The sequence below is a fragment of the Galeopterus variegatus genome, unplaced genomic scaffold, assembly GCF_000696425.1.
Source record: "Galeopterus variegatus unplaced genomic scaffold, G_variegatus-3.0.2 Scaffold2429, whole genome shotgun sequence".
Lineage (NCBI taxonomy): Eukaryota > Metazoa > Chordata > Mammalia > Dermoptera > Cynocephalidae > Galeopterus > Galeopterus variegatus.
Window position 1 is genome coordinate 212,406 of NW_007728540.1, and position 24,621 is coordinate 237,026.

Here is a 24,621-nt window from a genome sequence, read left to right on the forward strand (position 1 = left end):
GGGTTCGGATCCCACATACGGACCGGTTCCCGCTCACTGGCTGAGCGAGGGGCGGGCGCAGCGCCGAGGGTTGCAATCCCGTTGCCGGTCCCGGTCCGGTGCAGGCGCGACACTGAGGGTTGCGATCCGTTGCCGGACACGAAAAAAGACAAAAAAAAAAAAGAAAGAAAGACTGAGTGAAACGTGTGGGCATTGTTTGGGCTCTAACTCCAAGAAGATAACTGGGAAAACAACTAATTTGATACTGTCAAGGAAATATGAATATAGACTAGATATTAGATGATGCCAACAAATTACTGTTAATTTTATTAGATAATAATGATATTGGAATTATATAAGATGCCTATGGTTTTATAAGATATATAACAAATATGTAAGAGTTAGATGACATGAGGTCTAGGATTTATTTTAAAGTACTTTAGTAACAAGAAAGGAGGGAGGAATGGAGGGATGAAAAGAGGCAGGCAGGGAGGGATGAAAGAAAAACAAAAGAAATAAAGGAAAAAAAGGGATAAGGTTAAGAGTTTGGATCCCCCTACCAGCCAGCCACCAATAAAAAAAAAAAAAAAAAGAAAGAAAAGAAAGAAAAGAAAAAAAGGGATAGATAAAGCAAATATAGCAAAATCTTGATAATTACTGAATCAGGGAGATGGATATATGGGGTTTACTTATATTATTCTTTCTACTTCTGTTATTTTGAAAGTTTTTGTAATAAAGTTTAATTTTTAAAAAATTTAAAACCACCATGATCACTATATAAGGTATACAATTTCACACATCAAACAGAAGTCCTTCTGGGAGAGTCCAATGTTTTTTTCTAAATAATTTTAAAACACAAAACATCCCTATTTCATTATGTGAATGCTCCTGAGATTGTGAGAATATACCCTAGCAAAGAATAGAAAATACTGAATTCCAGTTCCCAATAACATCTTCATTTAAAATAGCACCAAAATAAATGGAATATGATTCACTGAAACTTATTACTAGCGGAAAGAAATGATGTCCCCAAGGCACTGAAACAAAATCCAAACACTGGAAGGGGACTTTAAACAACTTTAAAATGATGACCTCTGGGGGCAGAGGCAGGGATGAGATCAACATTTCTCAACGAATACTTCTTAACAATGTTTTGATTTTTTGGACCACATATTGCCTATTCAAAAATAAAATTTAATTTCAAATAAAATAATTTCAGAATTAACTTTATTCTTTTATGATTAATTGAACACTAAATCTTAGAGAAAAAATGAGCTGTTCTTTAAGATTTACCAACAGTCATTTATCCCACTATTTTACCGGATCAACCTTTGGCAGTTTTAAAACGTTAATTCTTCTCCTACTTCTAAATAGGTTCGTTCTTTTCTTTAGGCAGACATTTAAGGAACTTGAAATAAATCTGAGGTATTTAACATAAATGCAAAAAAAGTCCCTGAAGTTAACTAGGAGAAAAGCTCAAATCAAGGAAAGCCCCTTCTATTCTTCATTTTGTGTCAAACCACACATTTAAGTCTTTACTTGAAAGTCAATGAATTTAACAAGGATTTAGAAATCTTTGCTTTGTTCTACTCTTCTAACCCCAAACCAAAACTATTATATTTTCCCTTTCTTTTTCATCCATTACCTGGGCTTCTCTGCCCACCCTTGTCAATCAAGATTATTGCAACCTCAAACCAAAATTCAACATGCTACTTAAAACAGATGTTAAAAATTCCCAATTCTTACAATCCCTTCTGAGACATTTCTGCACCTCTCTACCTGGTTCCTTTACTGTGTTAATAGCCAAATAAATGAACTAATATTGAAAGTTTAATTAAAATAAGCTAAAGGCCCACGTGGCTAGCAGGCAGGTCACACTGCGTTCCCAGCACAGCTGGTGATTTCATGGAATCAGTGAGCAGGAGGGAAGGCTCCATCAACAACTGAGCATTATTACAAAGGTCCCCAGAGGGTCACACTTTCCACAATGTGCTAGATGAAAGACGTCATTGAAAAAAACGTGACATTCGCTTTCCAAAAAAACTCATCACTGGATTGCCTTTTTTTTTTTTTTTTTTGCTGGCCAGTACAGGGATCAAACACAGACCTTAAGCTGCTTTTAATAGTGATTTGCAATTACTGGTTTAGATACAGGCTTGAATAACGGCTATGAATAATCTGTATTCACTGACAGCCTACAGTGTGTGTTCCACAGAGCTTCAAAATACAGCTGACAAGACACACATGACACACATGAGACAGAATTATGTCCACAAGAGCATGTAATTAGCAGGTTGACCATGCGGCACACAGGCTGTGAGCACAGTGGAGCCAGGGGCTGCATGAGGCTAGCACACACCTGGCTGCTTGTGGACACTCAGCAAGATTTCATAGGTGTGTACTACAGACAGGGAAGGCAACAGGAACCCTACTGCTCACCAGATACACGTTCTGTCCCTGAGACAGACAGGGAGCTGGCTGGGGGACAAATGCCAAAAGAAATCATTAAAATAAACCAATAAAGTCTGGTTCTGGGGAGTTCCCTACTACTCCTTACTTGATGCTTCAATAATGCATAGAAACAAAAATATTTTAAAACTTAATACCAAACAAATAAATATATTATCATGTATATGCCAACATGGTTTAATGAGGAAAAAGACAAAAAAAACCCACATATTTTCTTCTATTACCTAGAGCAATCTTAACTCTCTTAAACTGCTTATCTCAAAACTAACTGTAAGAGAAAAATGTTACAAATTATTAAAAGATAGGATTCCGAGATTTTTTAAAAATTCCTATTGGGCACATAAAGTTGCTTGGGATATAAACATTTTAAAATATGTTCACCTTGAACAGACCTCTATATTTCTTGGGTTTACAAGTAAATATAAAAATGACAGAAATAGGGCATATTTGCATAGAAAAAAAAGACAGCTACTACTTGGCCACAACATAATAAACACAGGAGAATACAGAAGCTGGAGAAGTGCTTCAGTCTACTTAAGTTTCTCAAGATGGCGGAATAGACAGTCCCCAGCATCACTCTCTCCCACAAATCAACTAATTTACAGCCAAGCTGTGGCTGCTAGAGCTCAGGGAAAGAGGAGGAGAGACCTACGGAGTGCATGAAGGTGGGAGAAGCCATGATGAGAGAAAGACCATTTTGTGCTGCAGCCACTTTAAGGCTGGAGCTGCTGAGCGTATGGAGCAGGAGCCGGCAGAAGCCGTAGCTGTGCCCTTTGGATGGGGTTGCTTGGAGACAGCAAGGGAGAAGAGGGCCTTGGTGGCCCCTAGGCCAACAAGACCATGAATAGGGTTCCCATGGACGCACATAGGAGCAAGGCGCCACAACAACTGAACAAAAGGAGCCACTCAGAGGCTGGTGAGTCACTGCAAGGGACTGGCGCACAGCCCGTCCCATGGGAAGTTTTTGCAGCACAGGCGGTGGGGGAGACGGGCCCACTGGGGGAACCTTGGGGCACAGCAAGGACAGCTGACCAGCATCCCAATCAGCAAAAGACCACTCAGAGGAGACTGGTCAGGAATACAGAATTGCATGGGTGCAGTTTGATGAAAAGACTCAGGCCCAGATCAGAGTTTCTACACAACCCAGGTGCACGGGTCTCTGAAGAGCTGGAAATACCTATAAGGTCAACCATTAAACCCTGAGCTACACAAAAAGCCTTCCCTAGGGAATCAGCAGCAAAGCAGCAATTTATTTTTTTTTTTTATTTTTATTTTTTTCCTTTTTGTCTTTTTTTGTGACCAGCAACAGATCGCAACCCTCGGTGTTGCGCCTGCACCTCGCTCAGCCAGTGAGTGGCCGGTCTGTATGTGGGATCCGAACCCTCGGCGGGAGCGTCGCCGCACTCCCAAGTGGCATACTGTAGCAGTGCGCCACCGGGCTGGCCCGCAAAGCAGCAATTTAGCTAAACCATAGAACTCAAGTACTGGTCCCCACAGGAAGTTCCCCCATTTTAGAAAAAAGCAAAGGACAAAAAATTAGTCCCGGCCCAGGCATACTTCCAGCGCCTCAGGGCCTGCCCGGGGACCTGAGGCATGGATCTGGGGACCTGAGGCATGGATCTGGGGACCGGACCCCCCCTCCCACAACCAGGCACACCAACAGTGCCTTAGGGGCCTTCCCAGGGTCCTGAGGCCTGAAGCCAGAAATGGGAACCCCCCCCCACCACAACCAGGCACACTGCCAGTGCCAAGGAGCATGCCAAAAACATCACCTGCATGTGGGTGGTCCACCACAGCCACCACAATAACCACGGCTGCTGCAAAAGTGGCTAGATGCCACAACCACCACGCAGATGGTCTGCCAGCCACTGGAGTACATTGACACAAGTAGAGTCACCAGCAGAGACCAAAGAAAACAAGAGGATGTCTCTCTCCACAAAGGCCATTTCAGAGTGACAGAAGCAGCAGGTGCTCTACAATAATATTGGGGGACCTGAACACACCTCTCAGCATTGGACAGATAACCTAGGCAACAAATCAACAGAGTAACCATTACTCTTTCAGAAGGAGAGAAGAAATCTAGGGTTATCAGAGGTGGGAAGTGGGAGGGGCAGGGGGATAGGGAGAGATTGGACAAGGGGCATAAAGAATAAGTACAATTTATAACAATATATTTGCTAGTAATATTGGTTTGATCAACCTATGTCAACGTTGAACCCCCAAAATATGTATAATCAATTATGATTTAATAAAAATTTTTTAAAAACTACTTGTTTCTGAAATCTTTATTTACATCCTTCCAGATGTGCCAATAATGTATTGACAGTATGTCCAAATAAAATTGAGCAAACATAAGAAAATCACATAGCACCATGAAAAACATTGCTTTATTCCTTCATCGTTTTCAACAAAACTGCTAAGCATCTTCCCCAAGGCCAGTAAGGGGACACAAGGATTCTAGCAAATTTCCAGCTCCCAAACGCCCAGTCTACTAAGAGAACCAGGAAGCTGCAAACAAGGAGGGTGGGGGAGGGGTCAGATTCTACATACCAAGGGGAAATATTTAAGAGTTTAAAACAAGGAAATGACACAGTCGGTCAAAGAACGGGCCAGTGGGGGAGGGGTAGAGTATGCTACTGTAACTAAGAGCATAGCTTTGCAATCCAGATGAAAACATAGGTGGGCAGGAGCTGACCAGGATGGCAGATGGATGGAGGGTAGTGTGGGCAACTGAGTGGATGACGGTAGTTGCACAATTAATGTACAAAAAAAATGCTCAATAAATATTAGTTTCCTTCTTCCTTCTTACATACGGGTGTTTCTTAAAAAACTCACCTCTCTGCACGAATCACACCACTGTAGTAGGGGGGATCCCAAGGCATTAATTCCTACAATGGAATAATTCACTGTTATGAAAGTATTGACCGTTTCATAGTTTTTATCAGTAACCTGTTCAGCTTATAAAATGTAAACCAGTTACTGTTAATGTAAATCAGAAAATTTTTATAAAAATTCTAAAAATTCATGGCTTGGCAGGAAATACCTGCCTCCTTATTTTGACTTTCCTGTAATCAATGGGTAGAGAAGTATAAATAAGGCCTTATTCCAGAATTTGAGGAAAAAGTAAATAAATGTTATTCTAAAACGTAAACTAACAAAAGTCAACATTTGTGGATTAAACGAGCCATGATGAAATTTTTGCCAAAATGCAACCCATACATTAATCCATAAAACACACAGCAGATAAGATTAGGGTACTAAAGGTAAGATTAGGGTTCTTTCTAAATCTAAGCAATAAACTTAGGGTAGATCCCCAAAATGAAAGCAACAATTTAAAAATGTAACTAAGGCAGAATTAACTCTAATCTTGGCAAAGAAAATATGATGAAAACAAGTATTACAGTAATAGTCATTTTTGATTACTGGTACAGAATACTGAGAGAAGGGAAAGCTTGAACACCTGAACAGATCGTCCTCCCCAGAAGGTGTCCAGGTGACGTTAAGAGATCAGGCTGTGAAGCCAGACCGCCTAGGTTCAAATTTTCAATCCATACCAGACTGTGAGCTTCATGTGGACAGGGACTTTGTCTGTACCTGAACAGCACTTGGCCCATGGAGGTCACTCAATCACTATTTGAATGAATCAACAGCACTTCCCAAATAGGATTGTTAAACGCACTTCAACTGTTAAGCAGAACACCTGGCACGGAGTAAGATGTTGGCTGCTCTCCTAATTCCATTCTCCTTTAAAATTTCAGCTTAGGTGCCATCTCCTCCCATAACAAGGTGTTCTTTCCTCTATTCCATGATCACACTTCCATCACAGGATGTATGACAATGTAAGACACTTGTAGGCTTAGTGTCCTTCTCCCCATGAGCACCTTCAGGAACAGAGACTGAGTCCCTAGAACTCTAACACCCCAGCATTCAGTTCCCAGAGCACATTTCCTCTAAAAGATGATTTTTACTATCTCTAGATGCCAGACAGAGTGCAGGCTCTAATGACACAAAAACAAATAAGCCATGGTCCTGGTATGAAGGAGCTGATGGTGGAGGCAGTAGAAAGACAGGTGACTCAACACTGAGAGAACACCATGTCATGTCTAGGGTGCTGTGTCATGTAAAACACAGGCCCTGAGAAAGACGGGCATTTAAGTAACAATGGACAGTCTGGAAATGTTTTGGAGGAGGTGAAGCCTGCATAGAGTTTTGAAGAATAGGAGCAGTTAATCCAGATGAAAAGCAGGAAAGGCATCCCTGTGGACAGTATCTGCAAATGAGTAGAAGCTACCTGCCATACCAATTTATGTGGCTGGCACATAAACATCATAATTACAGAATAAAAGAAGCAAAGCAAGGGAAAGAAAGTAAAAGCAAGTGAAAAAAGCACATGAGCATCACACAGGTATTAGTAGAGAGCAAACAACACTGACTTGGCTCAGAGTGCAGCAGAAGATAAGGCTAGAGAAGTAGGCAAGGCCAGATCATGCAGGGCCTGGGGAGAGAAGTAAGAAACAGGAAGAAATCTGAGAATTACAGGAAGCCACCAAAAAATTTCAAACAAGAGAGTGGCAAGATCAGATCTGCTTTTTAGAAAAATCCTTCTGAAGGCAACTCATTCATCCATTCATTCACAGTTCAAATAAGGTTGAGTTCCTACTCTATGCCCAGCATGGAGCCAGGCACATTGCTAAGCAGTCGGAATGGAGTCAGATGGTTTTGAGGCATGAAAGAACAAAAGGCGAGAAAGCCAGTTGGACAACTGCAATTATAATCTGAGTGGACGTAATAATGACTCCAACCAAGGCTGTGGCAATGGGCAGGGGAGGAGAGGACAGAGCTGCTGGGAAGGTCAAATCTGCAGGACCCAGTAACTGGTTATAGGTAGGGCATGTGAGCCACCTGCAGGGCCTGGTGACACTCAGTTGTGGGGCTCACCCCAGAGTTTCTGATTCAGTGGGTCTGATGTGGGACTCAAGAATTCGTATTTCTAACAAGTTCCCAGGTGATTCTCCTGCTTCTGGTCCAGGGACCACACTTTGAGAACCACCAGTCTCGAGGAAGGGCAGGTTCTGGCTAGGAGAGCAGGGTGAATGGCGGTACCATTCACCAAAACACAAACTTCACGAGATGATCAGGCACTTCACAAATATCTGCAGAGTAACCTGTATCAATAAGCTACACAAAAACATCTAGAGAAAAGAGTTTCAAGTTACATTAGCTTTTCCTGAATTACCTTTTGGCAACATGTTTTATTTTTCATTCTTTCTGTTTCTATATTCACCAAACTAAATTCTGATCCATTATCTAGTTTCCTAAGTGGACCTACCTATCAGCTAAAGTGCTTTGCTAAAGAGCTCCTAAACTAACAGACTGACATGCTACTCTATAAACTGCTAAACTTGATAGGATTCATCTATTTCTTAGTGGTCGTACCTCAGAAGCTGGTAAATAGTTTCTAAAGCTGCAAGGCTCACTTCCCTAAATCTTCCCTATGACTATGGCTTTGGCAGTTGCTACCAAAACAAAAATAATCAATAACAGCACCCACAAAAGAATGGTGACGACAGCCCCAGCAGTCCCGTAGTGCCCTCAACCAAATGGGAATAAGTGCTACCACCTGGAATCAATCCCATCACTTTTCAGGGCACCCCCATCACTTGGGCAGCATTCTGGTCATAAGGACACTTAGTCTACACTGTAAGATCACACTTGTACTTGTCAGATAATATAAACACAAGACCTTGTGATTGAAAACAACACTTAAGTGTCTTTAGAATGGGGTATACCTTCTCAGTCAAATATTGATCTACTTAAATAAGCACCATAAATTATCAAACAAACAAGTAAGTAAACTGCAACGTTAACATGACGAGTAAAATGCCACCTGCCACACGGAGTCTCCACTGAGCCCTGTGACAGCCTTGTCAGACAAGAAGTCAAATTCCACAGAATGGAAGCATCCTTGACAGGAATGTTTATTCATTGTGTTAATGCACATTTATACCACACATGCAAACACACACACTTATATGATACGCCAACTAGTCAACAAAAATGCTGCATTTCCAGGCAACACCAGACTCGGACACATGGATCAAACAAATATTTCAATGTCTTTACTCACCAAACTAAGAATCAGAAACAAGACTACAATGAACATCCAGCATATCAAAAGTTCCAGAATCAAAAGGTAATGATCTCAGTTAACAGATTGTTTATATTATAATAAAAATATTCTAACATGGTTACTTACAGAATTTTGAGGATTTAATTTCATTTTCATCCTTCGTATCATCTCAAAATCTTTTATAGTTCTGTAAAACAAGTTATCATTATATGTTAGATCAAAGTTTTAATAGTTACACATTATTAAAAAACTATCTTGCTTATGTTACTTTCCAATATTCACGATACAATTACATCTAATTAGTATTGCAAAGATACATCAGTATCAATCCAAATTTTACATAAGCATTAGGAGAAACAACATTGAATAAATCAGTATATAACTGCAATTTCTACCTTAAAAAGCATCATGAAGGATATGTGTTGAAACCACTAAAGACTGAAAAAACTAGCAATGTTATAGAAACATGCAAAGCATTAATCAGCAAACCTTAAATTATTACTTTTTTGCTATACCTTAAAAACATCAGAATAAACAAACTGCTTTCTATAAAAGAATATTAACATAGATTATATTTAAGATTACCAGACATAATTTTTCTACTACAGAAAAACTCTAGCTGGGCAATAATTAAGTAGACACTTAATATTTGTAGGATATGACGTGGCTGTTAGAATGAACTCCTATATATAACTATAAAATTATGAAGGTATGCTTGCTCAAAATATAATCTATAGGGCCGGCCCAGTGGCGCACTGCTACAGTGCGCTGCTTGGGAGCATGGCGGCGCTCCCGCCGAGGGTTCGGATCCCACATACAGACCGGTTCCCGCTCACTGGCTGAGCGAGGTGCGGGCGCAGCGCCGAGGGTTGCGATCCCGTTGCCGGGACAAAAAAGTATATATATATATAATCTATAGTTACATACAAGTGTAGGAAGAATATACCGACCCTACACCAACAAAGCAAAATAGAATAAATTCTCAAACAAATGCATAATCAAGCTTCACTCTTCACTATATCAAAGACACAATGTTTCACTGGGACTATTAAAAAATAATTTTAGAATTTATAAACATAATCCAAACTAGAGAGGAAAGGGTCATAAGGCACGAGTTTATAATTCAAAACACAAAGTGGAGCTAAAATTGAAGGTGCTGGTGTAGTCAAGAAAAGGCAAACAAAATTTTAGACAGCCTTATAAGAAAGAAAAGAAAAACATCACTCCTTTTACAAACCATGGCGTGCCTCTTCCTGGAATCCTAGGTATCTAGAGGCAGCCACGTGCTGCCCTCGGCTGAGCACAAGAATAGGCCCAGGGAAGGCAAGTGCCAGAGCGAAGGGACTGAGCAGGGGTGGAGTAGGGAAGGCAGGAGTGCAGCCGAGGGACCGCCAAACATGGCAAAACACTTAAATACACAAAATCAAAAACACAGATTAATCACCACATGCATGAGCCTCAGGTATTTAGGCCAAATGAAGAGAAATACTACTTAATAAACTTTTAGTAATGTTAATGGTATAAGTTAAAATAAATAGCTTCAAAAAGGTTTTTGAAAAATTTTGAAGTTACACATGAATGATGGGTTCCTAAAGACAACTGGGTCATGAGAGGGGACTGCCTAAATTTTCAAGATTGGCACCTGAAGAAGACAGCTATATCCTTCAAGTGCGTCTCCTAGTGAAGATCTGCCGAACAGCCCACAGATCCGACCCAATACCCAACACTAACAGGTCATCTCTTAATTTTTTATATATCAAGTCTTTTTTAAAAAACCAAATAACTAAAAAACTAAGTAGTAGAGTAAAAACTAACCTTTCAGAAAGTTTGTCAGATAGTTTCTCAAGAAATTGCATGACAGTCTCTAAAAATGAAATGCAAAAGAAAACGTCTTTAAATACATAAAACAAAATGAACACAACCTGTTAAAATTATAACGGGATGATCATAATCTACACACTGCAGCTCCCTTAGGACGATGATTTTCAAAGGGAAGAAGGGTTACTAACATATACTAGACATATAATAAACATTTCTAAATGATGATAATCTCTTAATCAGAAAAACAAATTGGCACAGTAAGAATCCAAAGCCTTAGATAACACGTCAAAATTAAAAGAATAAAAGGCTGAAGAAAAAATTTTAATGTGTTGCTATCTGTTCATATGTGTAAGAGAAAAAAATAAGTTTCTGACACATATCTGATTTTTTTCTGTTTTAAAGAGATAGCTAGACTCTGATTTGTTCATAAAAATCAGCACAGTTTAGAAGTATAGTTCACTGAAACTTAAATTTTAAATATCAATTTTTTCTCAGTAACTATTTTTATTTTTATATACCACTGTAGAATAATCTATTCTGGATCAATACTGAAAGAAAACAGAGCAAAATTAAAACATCAAAAATTTAAGTTCCGATAGAAAAATTTTATAAGTACTTATTAAAATACTTCAGCCATAGTCATTACAGTTTACAAACCCATAAAGGCAACGTAGTAGAATTACCACCATTTCCCATAATAGAAAATGTTTCATGTGTATTTTTGAATTTAGCACTTTTTGCCACTGACTCATGTGTATAGAGCTTTTTGTATGTATTTTAGTCTGCCGCAACGTTGTTTTTATATTTTCCACATGGTCTTTTATGTGGTTTTAAGTTTCTTGCCCTCTCTTTAATTTCTTTCCTTTCTAAGTGAAATAAAAGGCTAAGGAAAAATGGATGTTAATCTAAACCAAGAAGCCATGGGGTTTTTTTGCCACTGTTGTTACTTAACAAGTCTAATATATGCCAATTCTGAAAACACTGCCTCCTGTGCCCTATTCAATGGTATTAGGAATTTCAGAAACAAACTGGTTAGTTAAAAAATGAAATTTTATTTCAGGATATCGTACCAGCTGCCATACAGAACTTTTTTCAACTAAATCTCATGTATGCTTCTTATTTCTTAATAACCATGTTTACTAACACTCACCCATTTTATTTTTCTAGTCACCTTATATGTGAGGAATCTATCTCAATTAATCTACCTGGAAAACTTTCATATTAAAGACTGCATTTGAAACCCCCTGAAAATAAACGAACGCCTGACTGCCGTTATTTCCTCAGTCACCTGCCACGTGAATGCCGCCTCCACCTCGCCTGCCTTTTCCTGCACCCTGCTCCGCTCTGCTGAAGGCTCACCACCCCTTCACTGTGCCTGTCACCTTTCACCTCCCTCCTGAGACCTTCAGCAGCCACACAAGCATCTGACCAACTGCCCCAGCTCCTAAAACCCCATGGCACTCTTCTGTCTACACCGTTCACTTGGCACTGGAAATATGCTAACCTAGATTATGATCTTTATATGTCTATATCTGGGCTCCTCAACTAGGTTTTAAATCCCAGGGCCGGCCCGGTGGTGCACTGCTACAGTGCGCCGCTTGGGAGCGCTGCGACGCTCTCGCCGAGGGTTCGGATCCCACATACAGACCGGTTCCCGCTCACTGGCTGAGCGAGCACCTCTTGGGAGTGCTGCGACGCTCTCGCCGAGGGTTCGGATCCCACATACAGACCGGTTCCCACTCACTGGCTGAGCGAGGTGTCGTATAACTTCGTATAATGTATGCTATACGAAGTTATTACGTACTTTGTCTCGTGACTTTAATAAAGACTCAAATCTCTCTCTCCAGCTCAGAACTCTCCAGGTATACATCTCACCACCTACTCAACATCGCCACCTGAACGTCAACTGAAATCTCAAACTTAACTTGCACCAAACCAAGCTACTGGTCCTCCCCATCTTCACAGAGTAGCTAACACTGTCTTTCTAGTTGCTTAGGCCAAAAACTTTGGCTCTCTCTTCAATATACTATATTTCCAGAATCTGATCATGTCCTATCGCCTCTACTGCCACTGCCCTGGTCAAGATGCCATCATTTCTCATCATGATTAACGAAAAATAGCTTCTAAATGGTCTCTCTTCACCCTCAGCCCCTTCTTATGCCTCTGCTTGGAAACTTCTTCCCCTAGAGAGCCAAAGACTCGCTCCCGCACCTCCGTCAAGTCTATGCTCAGACGTCACATTCTCGGCAAGCCCTCCATGACGACTCTTTAAAATTGCACCCCCACCCCCACCTGCTCACATTCCTTACCCTTTCCCTATCCAAGTTCCTCCACGGCTTCTACTAACTAATGATATACCGTTTACCTACCCACTTATTTTGTTCTTCTGTCTTCCCTCACAAGAATGTAAACTGTAGAAGAGGAATTTCCGTCTGCTTTATATACTGATTTATTTCTAGTGCCTATAATATCTGACATACAGTAGGTACGAAGAAAATACTGTTGAATGCATGAATAAAAATAGAGGATACAGGTGATATAAAAGATAGGGCATCTGGTCTCCAGCAACCTATGAAAAACTATAAATTTAGAGTATGTGTTTAAAATACCTAGGAATAAATTTAACCAAGGAGGTGAAAGATCTCTACAACAAGAACTACAAATCGTTGTTGAAAGAAATTAAAGAGGATAACAGCTACCAAAAAAATAAAATACCTGGAGTATGTGTTTAGGTTTCAGTTCTGCCACTTTTTAGCAATAAAACCTAACCTTAGATTCCTTATCTATGACATGAATTCAAATACCTACTTCATAAGGCTGTAGAAGAATTAAATGACAGAGTAAGAACTGAATAAAATTCTAATATTACTATTTTATATAATAATAACATAATAAACAAATATAAAATTATGGTAGTATTATAATCAAACTGGTGACAACTGTGACTACAGAAAAAATCTATTCAGGGGCTAAATTACTTGAAACAGCCCCCCAACCTCTGCATCCAGCCCAGCGACCACCGAGCTGCTGCCGGAAGTCCCCCAGACTCCTGAGCCCAGATGGTGGGGGGGCTTGAGGGCCTTAGCCACACACCTCCCACCTCCGCACCCAGCCCAGCAACCACCAAACCACCAGAAGCTCCTCTGGGCTCCTGAAACAAATTGTTAGTGCTTAAAGAATTTGAGGACGAGGGAGTCTAGGAAAAGTGAAAAAGTTTAACAGAATTCATCAAAGAAGTAGGTTTTGCGCAAAGCACTGAAAAACTGGGAAGGATTTTAATAGACAGGCTGGGAGGGGGAGCTGGTCCCCATGTGGGAACAACACAGCAAAGCACCTGGTGGGAATGAGTGCGACGTGCCGTGGCAAACAGACAGCCTTCACAGGTCAAGGGAGATGGCTGTTTATGAAAGAGTGAGAAATAAGATTGGGTGGATTTAAGAGAATTTGGGGGAAGATATGAACATGCTAGAGAAAGAAGGGATAAACATGGAAGCAATGCAGACAGGGGAGAATTAAGGCTTGATCTCCTCCCACAGAGTCCCCTCTATCTGTGAATGGCATGTCCACCCAGACACACGACCAGAAACCCAGGGTATCCATTACACTGTTTCCTCCTCCCTCTCAACCCATCGCCAAGTCTTATAACTTCGCCCTTCAAAACATATCCTGGATCTAAACAGCTGCACCATCGCCACCACCCTACCGCTGCCTAAGTTACAACCGTAATTTAATAGCTGCCACTGAGAAAACGTGTTATATACACTTATATTATTATTATTGTATATAGTCCCCCTTATCTGCAGTTTCTCCTCCCATGGCTTCAGTTATCCATGGTCAACCAAGGTCCAAAAGTATTAAATGGGAAATACCAGAAATAATCCATTCATGTTTTAAACTGAGCAGCATGATGAAATCTTCCGCCATCTGCTCTCCTTGTCTGGGATGTGACTCATGCCTTTGTCCTGCATGTCCACACTGTCCACCTGATCACACTCTTATCACTTAGGAGCCACCTTGGTTATCAAATAGAAAAAACAGTGTATCTATAGGGCTCAGTACTATGCAAGGTTTCAGGTACCCGCTGGGGATCTTGAACATATCCCTGCGGATAAGGAGGGACTAGTGTGTAACATTTTCTCTTAGACATTATGAATCATAAGGCAGTGAACACAGCACAGGCTGAGTTTACGGCAAACTGGAGGAAAGACACTCCCTCCCACCCCCACACCACCAAGCACATCCCTTCCCAAGCATACTCTTCTCTCTGAAGAGGAAGTTTACAGGACTATGTATTTTTTATATGACTTACCCTACATTTAACCTTGAAATCAGTAAAAATATTGATCTTTCATCCTCTTAACCCTAATTCTAACAATTTGGTTACATTCAACACAGAAACTAGTTGAGTTAAAATGAAAATAATTTCAACTAGCATCAAAATTTAGGATTTACTCTCAACATGCACATGAATTAAAATAACTTGGTTGGACAAAACGTATGCCAAATTATATTAGCTCTGTTTAAAAACCATTCCTATGTAAAGATGTAGGAAAATCTCAATAAGTGGTTCTTTGAGTGTATTAAAAATAGAACACAATTTATAGCTGTTTAAAATCAGAAAACCCTGTTTTAATCCTTAAAAGTTAAATAAACAGCCTTACCTGGATTTTTAGCTATTGTTCCTTGAAGAGCCCTGTGGGAAAATGTAGAATAGCCTACTAACTTTGCCAGAAGATCTCTGTTGCTCAGCAATTCTTCTAAACATTTCAACTGACCAGCATTGGGATAGAGAAAAATTTTATAAGCAGCTTCTCGCACCTATATTTAAAAAGTAAATGGTAAAAGACATACATACCATGACACAAAGCCCTAGACAACAATAACATAGCCTAACTCTCACCACTTTATCTGCAGATGAGCATCTTTCAAGATAAAGCAATGGTCTACATAGGTATATAAAGCTTTCGGAGTCATAAAATAGTATGGGATACAAAAGCGTACTTGACTGGAGCTCTAGGATACTGTTCTGGGGTATGGTGAGACAAACTTTTAGCCAATGCACGTGTCTCTATGCCATAAAGCACCTGTAATCAGGTGAAGTAAAGACTCCATGTGTTAAAAAATCTCAGTAGTCCATAATGTCAATCATTGCTGTTATTTACTGTACTTTAAAAATGAGGAGTTCTGGGCCGGCCCGGTGGCGCACTGAGCTAGTGCGCCGCTTGGGAAGCGCGGCGGCGCTCCTGCCGAGGGTTCGGATCCCACATACGGACCGGTTCCCGCTCACTGGCTGAGCGAGGCGCGGGGGCAACACTAAGGGTTGCGATCCCGTTGCCGGTCCCGGTCCGGTACGGGGGCGACACTGAGGGTTGCGATCCGTTGCCGGACACGGAAAAAGACAAAAAAAATAAATAAATAAAAATGAGGAGTTCTTTATGAGACACAAGCAATTAAACCATTTTCATTCTTCAAAGAATACATGGAAGTAAGATCCCACATGTTAAATTTTTAGGGATTAGTAACATTAAAAGATTTTTGATTATTACATCATCACTAAACTTTGGGGTTAAAACAGTAGGAACACAGAAACGGGACCTAAACAATAAAGAGAATGAAACATACATACCAGGTCATCTGGTGCTTCTGCATGGAGACCATCAATTATTATATGATCCCCATCAGATACAAAGTTATGGCGAATGTGTTCTGGTAAGAGATTCTTCTCAATCTTGTTGGGAAAGTTGGTTCCCATAAGAAATGTACTACTCAAATCCAAAATTTTAACATTAAGGTCCACTGCTCTTTTACGCTGTATGTGGGGGAGTAAATGTTATTTAAAAGCATTTCAAATTAATATCTCAAAATTAATTTAACAGGCAATGTATAAAGGTAGCAAATTAACATATATGTTGCTAAACTGTATTTTAATAACATATTAAATATATTAAATAATAAAATGAATACATTGAATGTATTGTTTTTAATAAATGTATAACACAACATATTATATTAATTCTATTTTGACAGATATTTAATATCCTGACAAAAAGATTATCCTATGGTTTTATAATGTTTCTACGCTTTTAGATTTACATAACTTCTAGAGTTCCATTTTATGTCTAAGTTACATAACTAATCTTTGAAATTAACAACATTAAGAATCCTCCTCTGTCCCACAAAAAAAACCTTTGCAAAGTGAGTCAGAGAATTGTGGGCTGGCTGGATCTATTCAATACGGTGCTTAAAAGGTATTTTTAGATTAAAAAAAAGTATTTGGAGGGCAGATTAGAAAATACACTCAGTCTTAAAAGACTAGACTAAATGGCAGAAGAAAAGGAAAGTAACTACTGCAACTCTTCACAGAAGCATAGTGGGCATCTGGAGGGGGAAAGCACACTTTAAAGTTCTGAGCTTGCACAGACTTGAGCTGCTATAGAATGAAGGCAGGAAAGCCGTGAGCAGCAGCAGACTGAAGCCCCGTAGGGCAGGGCTGTGGCTTCTACTCTGAGTCCTGGCACGTGGCACTTGGGTCTCGCCCCCATCAGGCCCTCGGACAGGCAGTGCTGAGGATGGGGACAGTGTGGCACACCTGTGTCGATTCTATCCTGAAGTCACACTTACACACAATCTCCTGAAGAAATGTGTATTATTATTACCAAAGGGGTCACCACAAATGTTTTAAGTTGAAATATAGACTATGGTCCACATAATTAGGTCTACAAGAGGACGGGGGATGAATTTTCAGTTTTTCATTACTAGAAAACTAGACAGACGCCTGGACTGGGCTCATGATGGGCTTCAAGTGAAAGCATATGCAAATCTTTCTGAGAAGGGGATCAAAAGTTAAGAGCAGATTCTAAACTGTACCATACCCCTAGAAAATGATTAAGCAGCACTAATATTTTTTTTAAGATAAATATATAAAATGTAGATTTTTGCTTGATACAAAAGAAATTAGGAATATATTAATAACGTAAATTTTTCAACACAGAAAATTCAAACTTTACGGAAATATAATTTTTCAGAGACCCCAATGTCTTTACAGCCCAGAATCTTTTTGCCTATTTTGTTTCTGATGTGGCCATTTATCACCATCTAATGGTAACCAATGGAATAACAAAAGAGATGAATGAGATCTGGAAATTATGTTATAGTTCCAAAATTTTCTCCAAAGCCTTTACTATGAAAAAAAAAAAAAAATCTGATAAAAATTGATTATTTCAAAGATTTTGCCACCTGAAAAAATCCCTGGAAAAATAAAAACTGAGTTCACTCCCTGACTTCAACAACCTGCTAGGTATATCATCATTCCGAAATAACAATTACATGTGCAATACTCTGACCTCCCTAAAAATTCTATGAAATTTTTGTGTCATTTATTAAATGACTGCTAAAAAAATACACTTCCATCAACTTTAAACTTTTACATTCAGGGCTGGCCTGGTGGCGCACTGCTACAGTGCGCCGCACTGCTACAGTGCGCCGCTTGGGAGTGCGGTGGCGCTCCCGCCGAGGGTTCGGATCCCACATACAGACCGGTTCCCGCTCACTGGCTGAGCGAGGCGTGGGAGCAACACCGAGGGTTGCGATCCCGTTGCCGGTCCCGGTCCGGTACGGGGGCGACACTGAGGGTTGCAATCCGTTGCCGGACACGAAAAAAGACAAAAAAAAAAAAAAAAACCTTTTACATTCATATGATACCTTAAAATAAAAATTAAATAAGATATAATCTGGAAAGAATATAGGCCTTCATGATTAGTAGATTATGTTGGTGGGTTTATTTTATGACCTCTCTCTTAAAAAATGTAAACTGTCTTCCTCATATAATGTCCTAATGAATCACCTTCGAGAATAGCCATGGAAGTTACAAGAAAGAGGTACAAATAATTTTGTTTTACACAGAAGTATTAATAAAGAACTGGTCTGGAGAGGGACAAACATGATCACTTTACACAATACGGGTTTACGGGTGGGCCCGTCAGTTTCACGGGCTGCCGGGAAGGCACATCCCACCGCAGGCTCATACCAGGAATCCTGTGCTGAGCCCATAAAGCCAAATAAACATGTCAAACATGTGAGTGGCTCCAGCATTACTCAAACCTAGCACCAACCAGAACGATTATCTATTGAATGTCATACACATCACCAAGACCCTGCCTTCCACTTTCCAAGATAATTTGATAAATTAATCTCTGTTCTTAGGTAAAGGGCTCAATTATATTTATTGGGAGAATCATATATATATATGTATATATTTTTTTTCTTTTTTAAAAGAAAAAGCATAACCATAATAGTCTAAATTACAGGCAAGTGGGGGAGACCCTGTGGGGCAGGCAGACTTGCAGTGGTACCAAGTCATTCCCATTCTCCCAACCCTGAGCTTACTACTGAAATGAGGTCCTTAGCTTCGTAGGATGGCATGTTCTACAAAGAACAGTGGCCAGTGTTAGGAGCCCTGGAGACTAAGGAGGAGAACTCAAATCACTTTGTCTTATTTCCACATCTGTCAAATAAGGCTCTCAATCCAGTGTAAACATTGCATAACCTATGCTTACTGCTTCCTGAACAAAAGCGTGTGGATATGTCAGAAATGTGTAAAATATGAATACACACACTTGTGTCCAGGTCTTGATGACATTCCCTGTACTTCCAACCTTCAATGACATCAGCTTTCCTATATGCATGCCAGTCTTCCTTGATAGTGCCAATCTCATCCTGATTCCACAACATCTAAAACACCCCACCTGCCTCACGTTATTCTTACTTCTGAATTATCATGGCGTGATAGGCCATCTTCCAGACAGCACTATATCCAAATATAAACTAGAGAAGAACTTCATAATAGACAAAAGACATGAGTATTTCTATAATATGCACATTCAAGCAATATGTAAGGACTGTAGCAACAAAGATACCAACTAAATGTTAGCTAACCAGGAGGAGTCAAAAAACAAAGGAAAGAAGGCAAGACCCCATGCCACCGCTGATGGGGGGCCCCAGGCAGGCAGGCAGGAGACCCACCCAGCCCACTGCCCAGACCCTGGCCCCAGCCCACACACAAGGCAAGACCCCGTGCCGCTGCCAACAGGGGAGGCTACAGGCAGGCAGGAGACCTGGCCAGCCACCACCCAGCCCCCTGCCCTGACTGCGCAGAAGGCAAGACCCTGTGCCACCACCACAAGGCCTCGATACAGCTTTCACAGAGGTGGTCCACAACATCCACCACCACAGCTACTACTGATGGCAAGGACAGCTCACTGCCTTAGTAACATCCATGACCACCATGCAGGTAGCTCACCACATATCTGACTTCACTGACACAAGGAGAGTCACTTGAGTAGCCTGGAAAAAGAGGAAGAAGTCTTTCTCCTCAAAGTAAACACCAGAGTAGTAGAAGAAGCAACAGATCTACCAAATGACCAGAAATCAATGTAGAGATACTAGAAATATGAGAAAATCAGAAAATACAACACCACTAAAGAATTCAGTAATTCTCAAGTACCAGACCCTACAAAACAGGAAACCCTTCAAATGACTGAAAAGGAATTCTGAGTAACTATCTTAAGGAAACTCAATGAGATAAGAGAGGACTCTGTAAGACAATACAATGAAACAAGAAAAAATATCCAGGATATGAAGGAGGAAACTTACAAAGAGATTAATACCTTAAAAAAGAATGTAACAGAATTCCTGGAACTGAAGGATGCATTCAATGAAATAAAAAACATGACAGATAGCTTAAGCTGCAGATTAGAACAAGCAGAAGAAACAGTTTCTGATCTCAAAGGTGGTCTTCATGAAATAACTTAGGCAGACAAAAAAAATGAAAAAAGAATTTTAAAAAATGAAGAAAGTCTAAGAGAGCTAGACAACCTTAAGCACACAAACATCCAAATCATGGGTGTTCTATCAGTGGAGCGGAAAGGCAAAAGCATTGAAAATCTATTCAATGAAACAATAATGGAAAACTTCCCAGGTACAGGGAGATACACAGAGTTTCAGATCTAAGAAGTTCAAAGATCCTCAAACAGTTTCAATTCAAAAAGATCCTCTGGGCCGGCCCTGTGGCTCACTCAGATGAGTGTGGTACTGTTAGCACCGAGGCCAAGGGCCTCAAGGACAACTTGGCCAAGTCAGAGTGCTGCCTAGAGTTGGCCCTGCTTTAATTAAGCTCCAAGAGTTGACTTTGCTTATATAACAAACCACATTACTTGGGCCAGTCCCGTGGCTTACTTGGGAGAGTGCAGCGCTGGCAGTGCCGAGGCCACGGGTTCAGATCCTACATAGGGATGGCCAGTGCGCTCACTGGCTGAGCGTGGTGCAGACGACACCAAGCCGAGGGTTGCGATCCCCTTACCACTTAAAAAAAAAAAGATTCTCTCTGAGATACAATATAGTCAAACTGGCAAAACTCAAAAGACAAAGAGAGAATCCTAAAAGCAGCAAGGGAAAAGCATCAAGTCACTGATAAGGGAGCCCCCATCAGACTAACAGCAGACTTCTCAACTGAAACTCAATGGGTGAGAAGAAAATGGGATGAAATATCCAAAATAGTAAAAGAAAAAAACTTCCAGCCAAGAATACTATACCCAGCAAGGCTATCCTTCAGAAATGAGGGAGAAATAGTGTATTTCCCAGACAAACAAAAATTGCAGGAGTTCACCACCACACGACCAGCCCTGCATGAAATTCTCAAGGGAGTCCTGCATCTGGAATCTGAAAAATAATACTCACTACTACAAATACACAAGTAAGAACAAAACCCAGTTGTAAAACACAAATGCAAAGGAGAAAGATAAAAGAAACTAAATCTTACCACCTCAAAAAAAACCCACCCCGGGCCAGCCCATGGCTCACTCGGGAGAGTGTGGTGCTGTTAACACCAAGGCCACAGGTTCGGATCCCATATAAGGATGGCCAGTTGGCTCACTGGGTGAGCGTGGTGCTGACAACACCAAGTCAAGGGTTGGGATCCCCTTACTGGTCATCTTTTAAAAAAAAAAAAAAGACCCACCAACAGGGAGAACCAATAATCAAAGGAGAAGTAACAAACGATACTTAAAACATCTAAACAAAAAGCCATAATANCACCACCACACGACCAGCCCTGCAAGAAATTCTCAAGGGAGTCCTGCATCTGGAATCTGAAAAATAATACTCACTACTACAAATACACAAGTAAGAACAAAACCCAGTTGTAAAACACAAATGCAAAGGAGAAAGATAAAAGAAACTAAATCTTACCACCTCAAAAAAAACCCACCCCGGGCCAGCCCATGGCTCACTCGGGAGAGTGTGGTGCTGTTAACACCAAGGCCACAGGTTCGGATCCCATATAAGGATGGCCAGTTGGCTCACTGGGTGAGCGTGGTGCTGACAACACCAAGTCAAGGGTTGGGATCCCCTTACTGGTCATCTTTAAAAAAAAAAAAAAAACACCCACCAACAGGGAGGACCAATAATCAAAGGAGAAGTAACAAACGATACTTAAAACATCTAAACAAAAAGCCATAATATACCAGGAATAAGACAATACCTTTCAATAACAACCCTAAATGTAAATAGAATTAAACTCCCCACTCAAAACACATAGACTGATGGACAGGATCAAAAAGCAAGACCCAACTATATGCTGTCTTCAAGAGACTCATCTCACCAGCAAAGACACACATGGACTAACAGTGAAGGAATGAAAAAAGATATACCACACAAATGGAAACCAAAAATGAGCAGGAGTAGCTATTCTTGTATCAGATAAAATAGACATTAAACCAAAAATGATAAAAAGAGAAAAGAAGGCCACTATATAATGACAAAGGGATCTGATAGCATTTGGACATGTTGTCCCTATCAAAGCTCATGTGGAAATCTGATCCCCAATGTGGCAGTATTTGGAGCTGTTTGAGTCATGGGGGTGGATCCCTCATGAATAGATTAATGCTCTACCTCGCGGTGGTGGGGGGCGGGTAGTGAGTGAGTTCTTGCTCTATCAGTTCACATGAGAGCTGGTTGTTTAAAAGACCCTGGCACCTTCTCTCTCTCTCTTGCTTCCTCTCACCATGTGATCTGCTTGTACCCGTCGGCTGCTGCCACTTTCCACCATGAGAAGAAGCAGCCTGAGGCCCATGCCACATGCAGCTGTCCCAGAATCGTGAGCCAAATAAACCTCTGTACTTTATAAATTACCCAGTCCCAGGTGTTGTTATAGCAACACAAAAACAGACTAATACAGGACCTATCCAGCAAGAAGACAAAATAATCATAAATATATATACACCCAATACTGGAGCAACAAGATATAGAAAGCAAACACCTAACGAAAGAGACCCCAGTACAATAATAGTGGGGGACCTGAACACCCCTCTCTCATCACTGGATACATCATCTAAAAACAAATCAACAGAGAAACACAGGATTTATTTTATTTTTTTTATTCTGAAAGTTTGAGGAGGTCATTGAAAAGATTTTTTAAATTTATTTATTATTATTATTTCTTTCCATTCTAAGATATTGTCGTGGAGCAGTTGGGAGGCAGGAAGAGGGGGGAAAGGGAAGGGACACAGGGCAGGAGGAAGAGGTAGGAGGGGCGTGGTCAAGGCCTGTGGCACCCCCCTCATTCCAGCAGGGGAGCCCAGGGACTTCAATGGCAGCTCAGTCAAGGCTGGGGTGCATGTGGATGCCAAGGGGGCATGGCTGAGGCCCTCAGCCCTCCACTGCCCCAGCTCAGGAACTCAGAACATTTCTGGTGGCAGCTCAGTAGTCATGGCTAAGCTGGATGCAGATGTTGGGGGGCATAGTTGAGGTCCTTGGCCCCTCACTGCCCCGGTTCAGGAGCAGGTCACTTCAGGCAGCAGCTCAGTGGTTGTAGATGGGCTGCATGCGGATGTCAGGGGGCGTGGCTGAGGCCCTTGGCCCAACACTGCTCTGGCTTGGGAGCCTGGGGGCTTCCAGTCCTTCTAGGTATTACAGGTGTTCTTTGGTGGTGTTAGACCTTTACTGCTTAATATCAGAACTTTTTCTCTGATGTGTGGGTATTATGTTTTTTCTTTCAGTTCTGTGTTGGATTATTTGCTATTCCCACCATTTAAACTCTGCACCGGAACTAATTTGTTATCCTTTGCTTACTTCTAAAATGGGAGAACTTCCTGTGGGGATCAGCACTTGAGCCCTGTAGTTGAGCTAAACTGCTGCTTTGCTGCTGATTCTCTGGGGAAGGTTTTTTGTGCAGTTCAGGGTTTAATTGTTGACCTTGTAAGCACTTCTGGGTTTTATGAGATCTGGTACACCTGGTTGTGTGGAAACTCTGGTCTGGGCCTGAGTCTTTTCATCAAACTGCACCCCCTGCAGATCGATATTCCTGACCAGTCTCCACTGAGGAGCCTGTGCTGATTGGAGAACAGATCAGTCCTTGCTGTGCCTCAGTGTTGCCCTGGAGGGCCAGTCTCCCCTACCACCCATGCTCCAAAGACTTGTCATGCAACTGGACATGTGCCAGTCCCTTGTGGTGACTCACTGGCCTCTGAATGCCTCCTTTTTTCAGCTGTCTGTGGCCCCTTGCTCCTATGTGCATACATAGGAACACTGTCAGTGGTCTTGCTGGACTGGGGGCCACCAAGACCCTCTTCTCCCCTGAAGCCTCCAAGCAATTTCATACAAAGGGCACGACAGAGGCTTTTGCCAGTTCCTGCTCCATGTTCTCACCAGGGTCAGCCTTGAAGTGGTCGAGGCGCAAAACGGCTGGAGCAGTCCTTTCTTTCTCTCATTGTGGCTTTTCCTGCCTTCATGCACTCCATAGATCTCCTCCTCCTCCTCTCCTGAGCTCTAGTAGCCCCAGCTTGGAAGTCATTGCTTTTTAATAGTTGTAAATTGGTTGACTGTGGGAGAGGGTGACACTGGGTACTGTCTATTCTGCCATCTTGATCCAAAGTCAAAACATGGGATTTAAAACTACACTTTAGACCAATTGGACCTGGCAGACATCTATACAGCATTTTATCCAACTACTACCGAATATACATTCTTCTCATCAGCACACAAAATATTCTCCAAGATAGACCACATATTTGGTAACAAATCAAGTCTCAATAACTACAAAAATCAAAATGGTTTCAACTGTCTTTTCAGACTATAATGGATTAAAACTAGAAATTAATAACAAGTGAAACTCAGGACTCTATGCAAATACATGGAAATTAAACAATAGGCTCCTGAATGACGTATGG

At 41.1% G+C, this 24,621-nt stretch overlaps 1 protein-coding gene across 2 annotated transcripts in view; it reads right to left on the minus strand.

Annotated features, from left to right (window-relative positions):
- Positions 1-24,621, minus strand: part of MIPEP (mitochondrial intermediate peptidase) — a 160,780-nt gene that overhangs the window by 117,945 nt on the left and 18,214 nt on the right. Inside the window, exons 6-10 of one of the 2 annotated variants that reach the window (XM_008581663.1) lie at positions 16,026-16,208; positions 15,061-15,217; positions 10,394-10,442; positions 8,705-8,765; positions 5,284-5,336 (exon numbers count right to left, since the gene is read on the minus strand). In XM_008581663.1, the coding sequence (XP_008579885.1) occupies positions 5,284-5,336; positions 8,705-8,765; positions 10,394-10,442; positions 15,061-15,217; positions 16,026-16,208 (503 nt within the window). The remainder of the gene's footprint in view (positions 1-5,283; positions 5,337-8,704; positions 8,766-10,393; positions 10,443-15,060; positions 15,218-16,025; positions 16,209-24,621) is intronic. The other variant, XM_008581664.1, reaches the window with a different exon arrangement.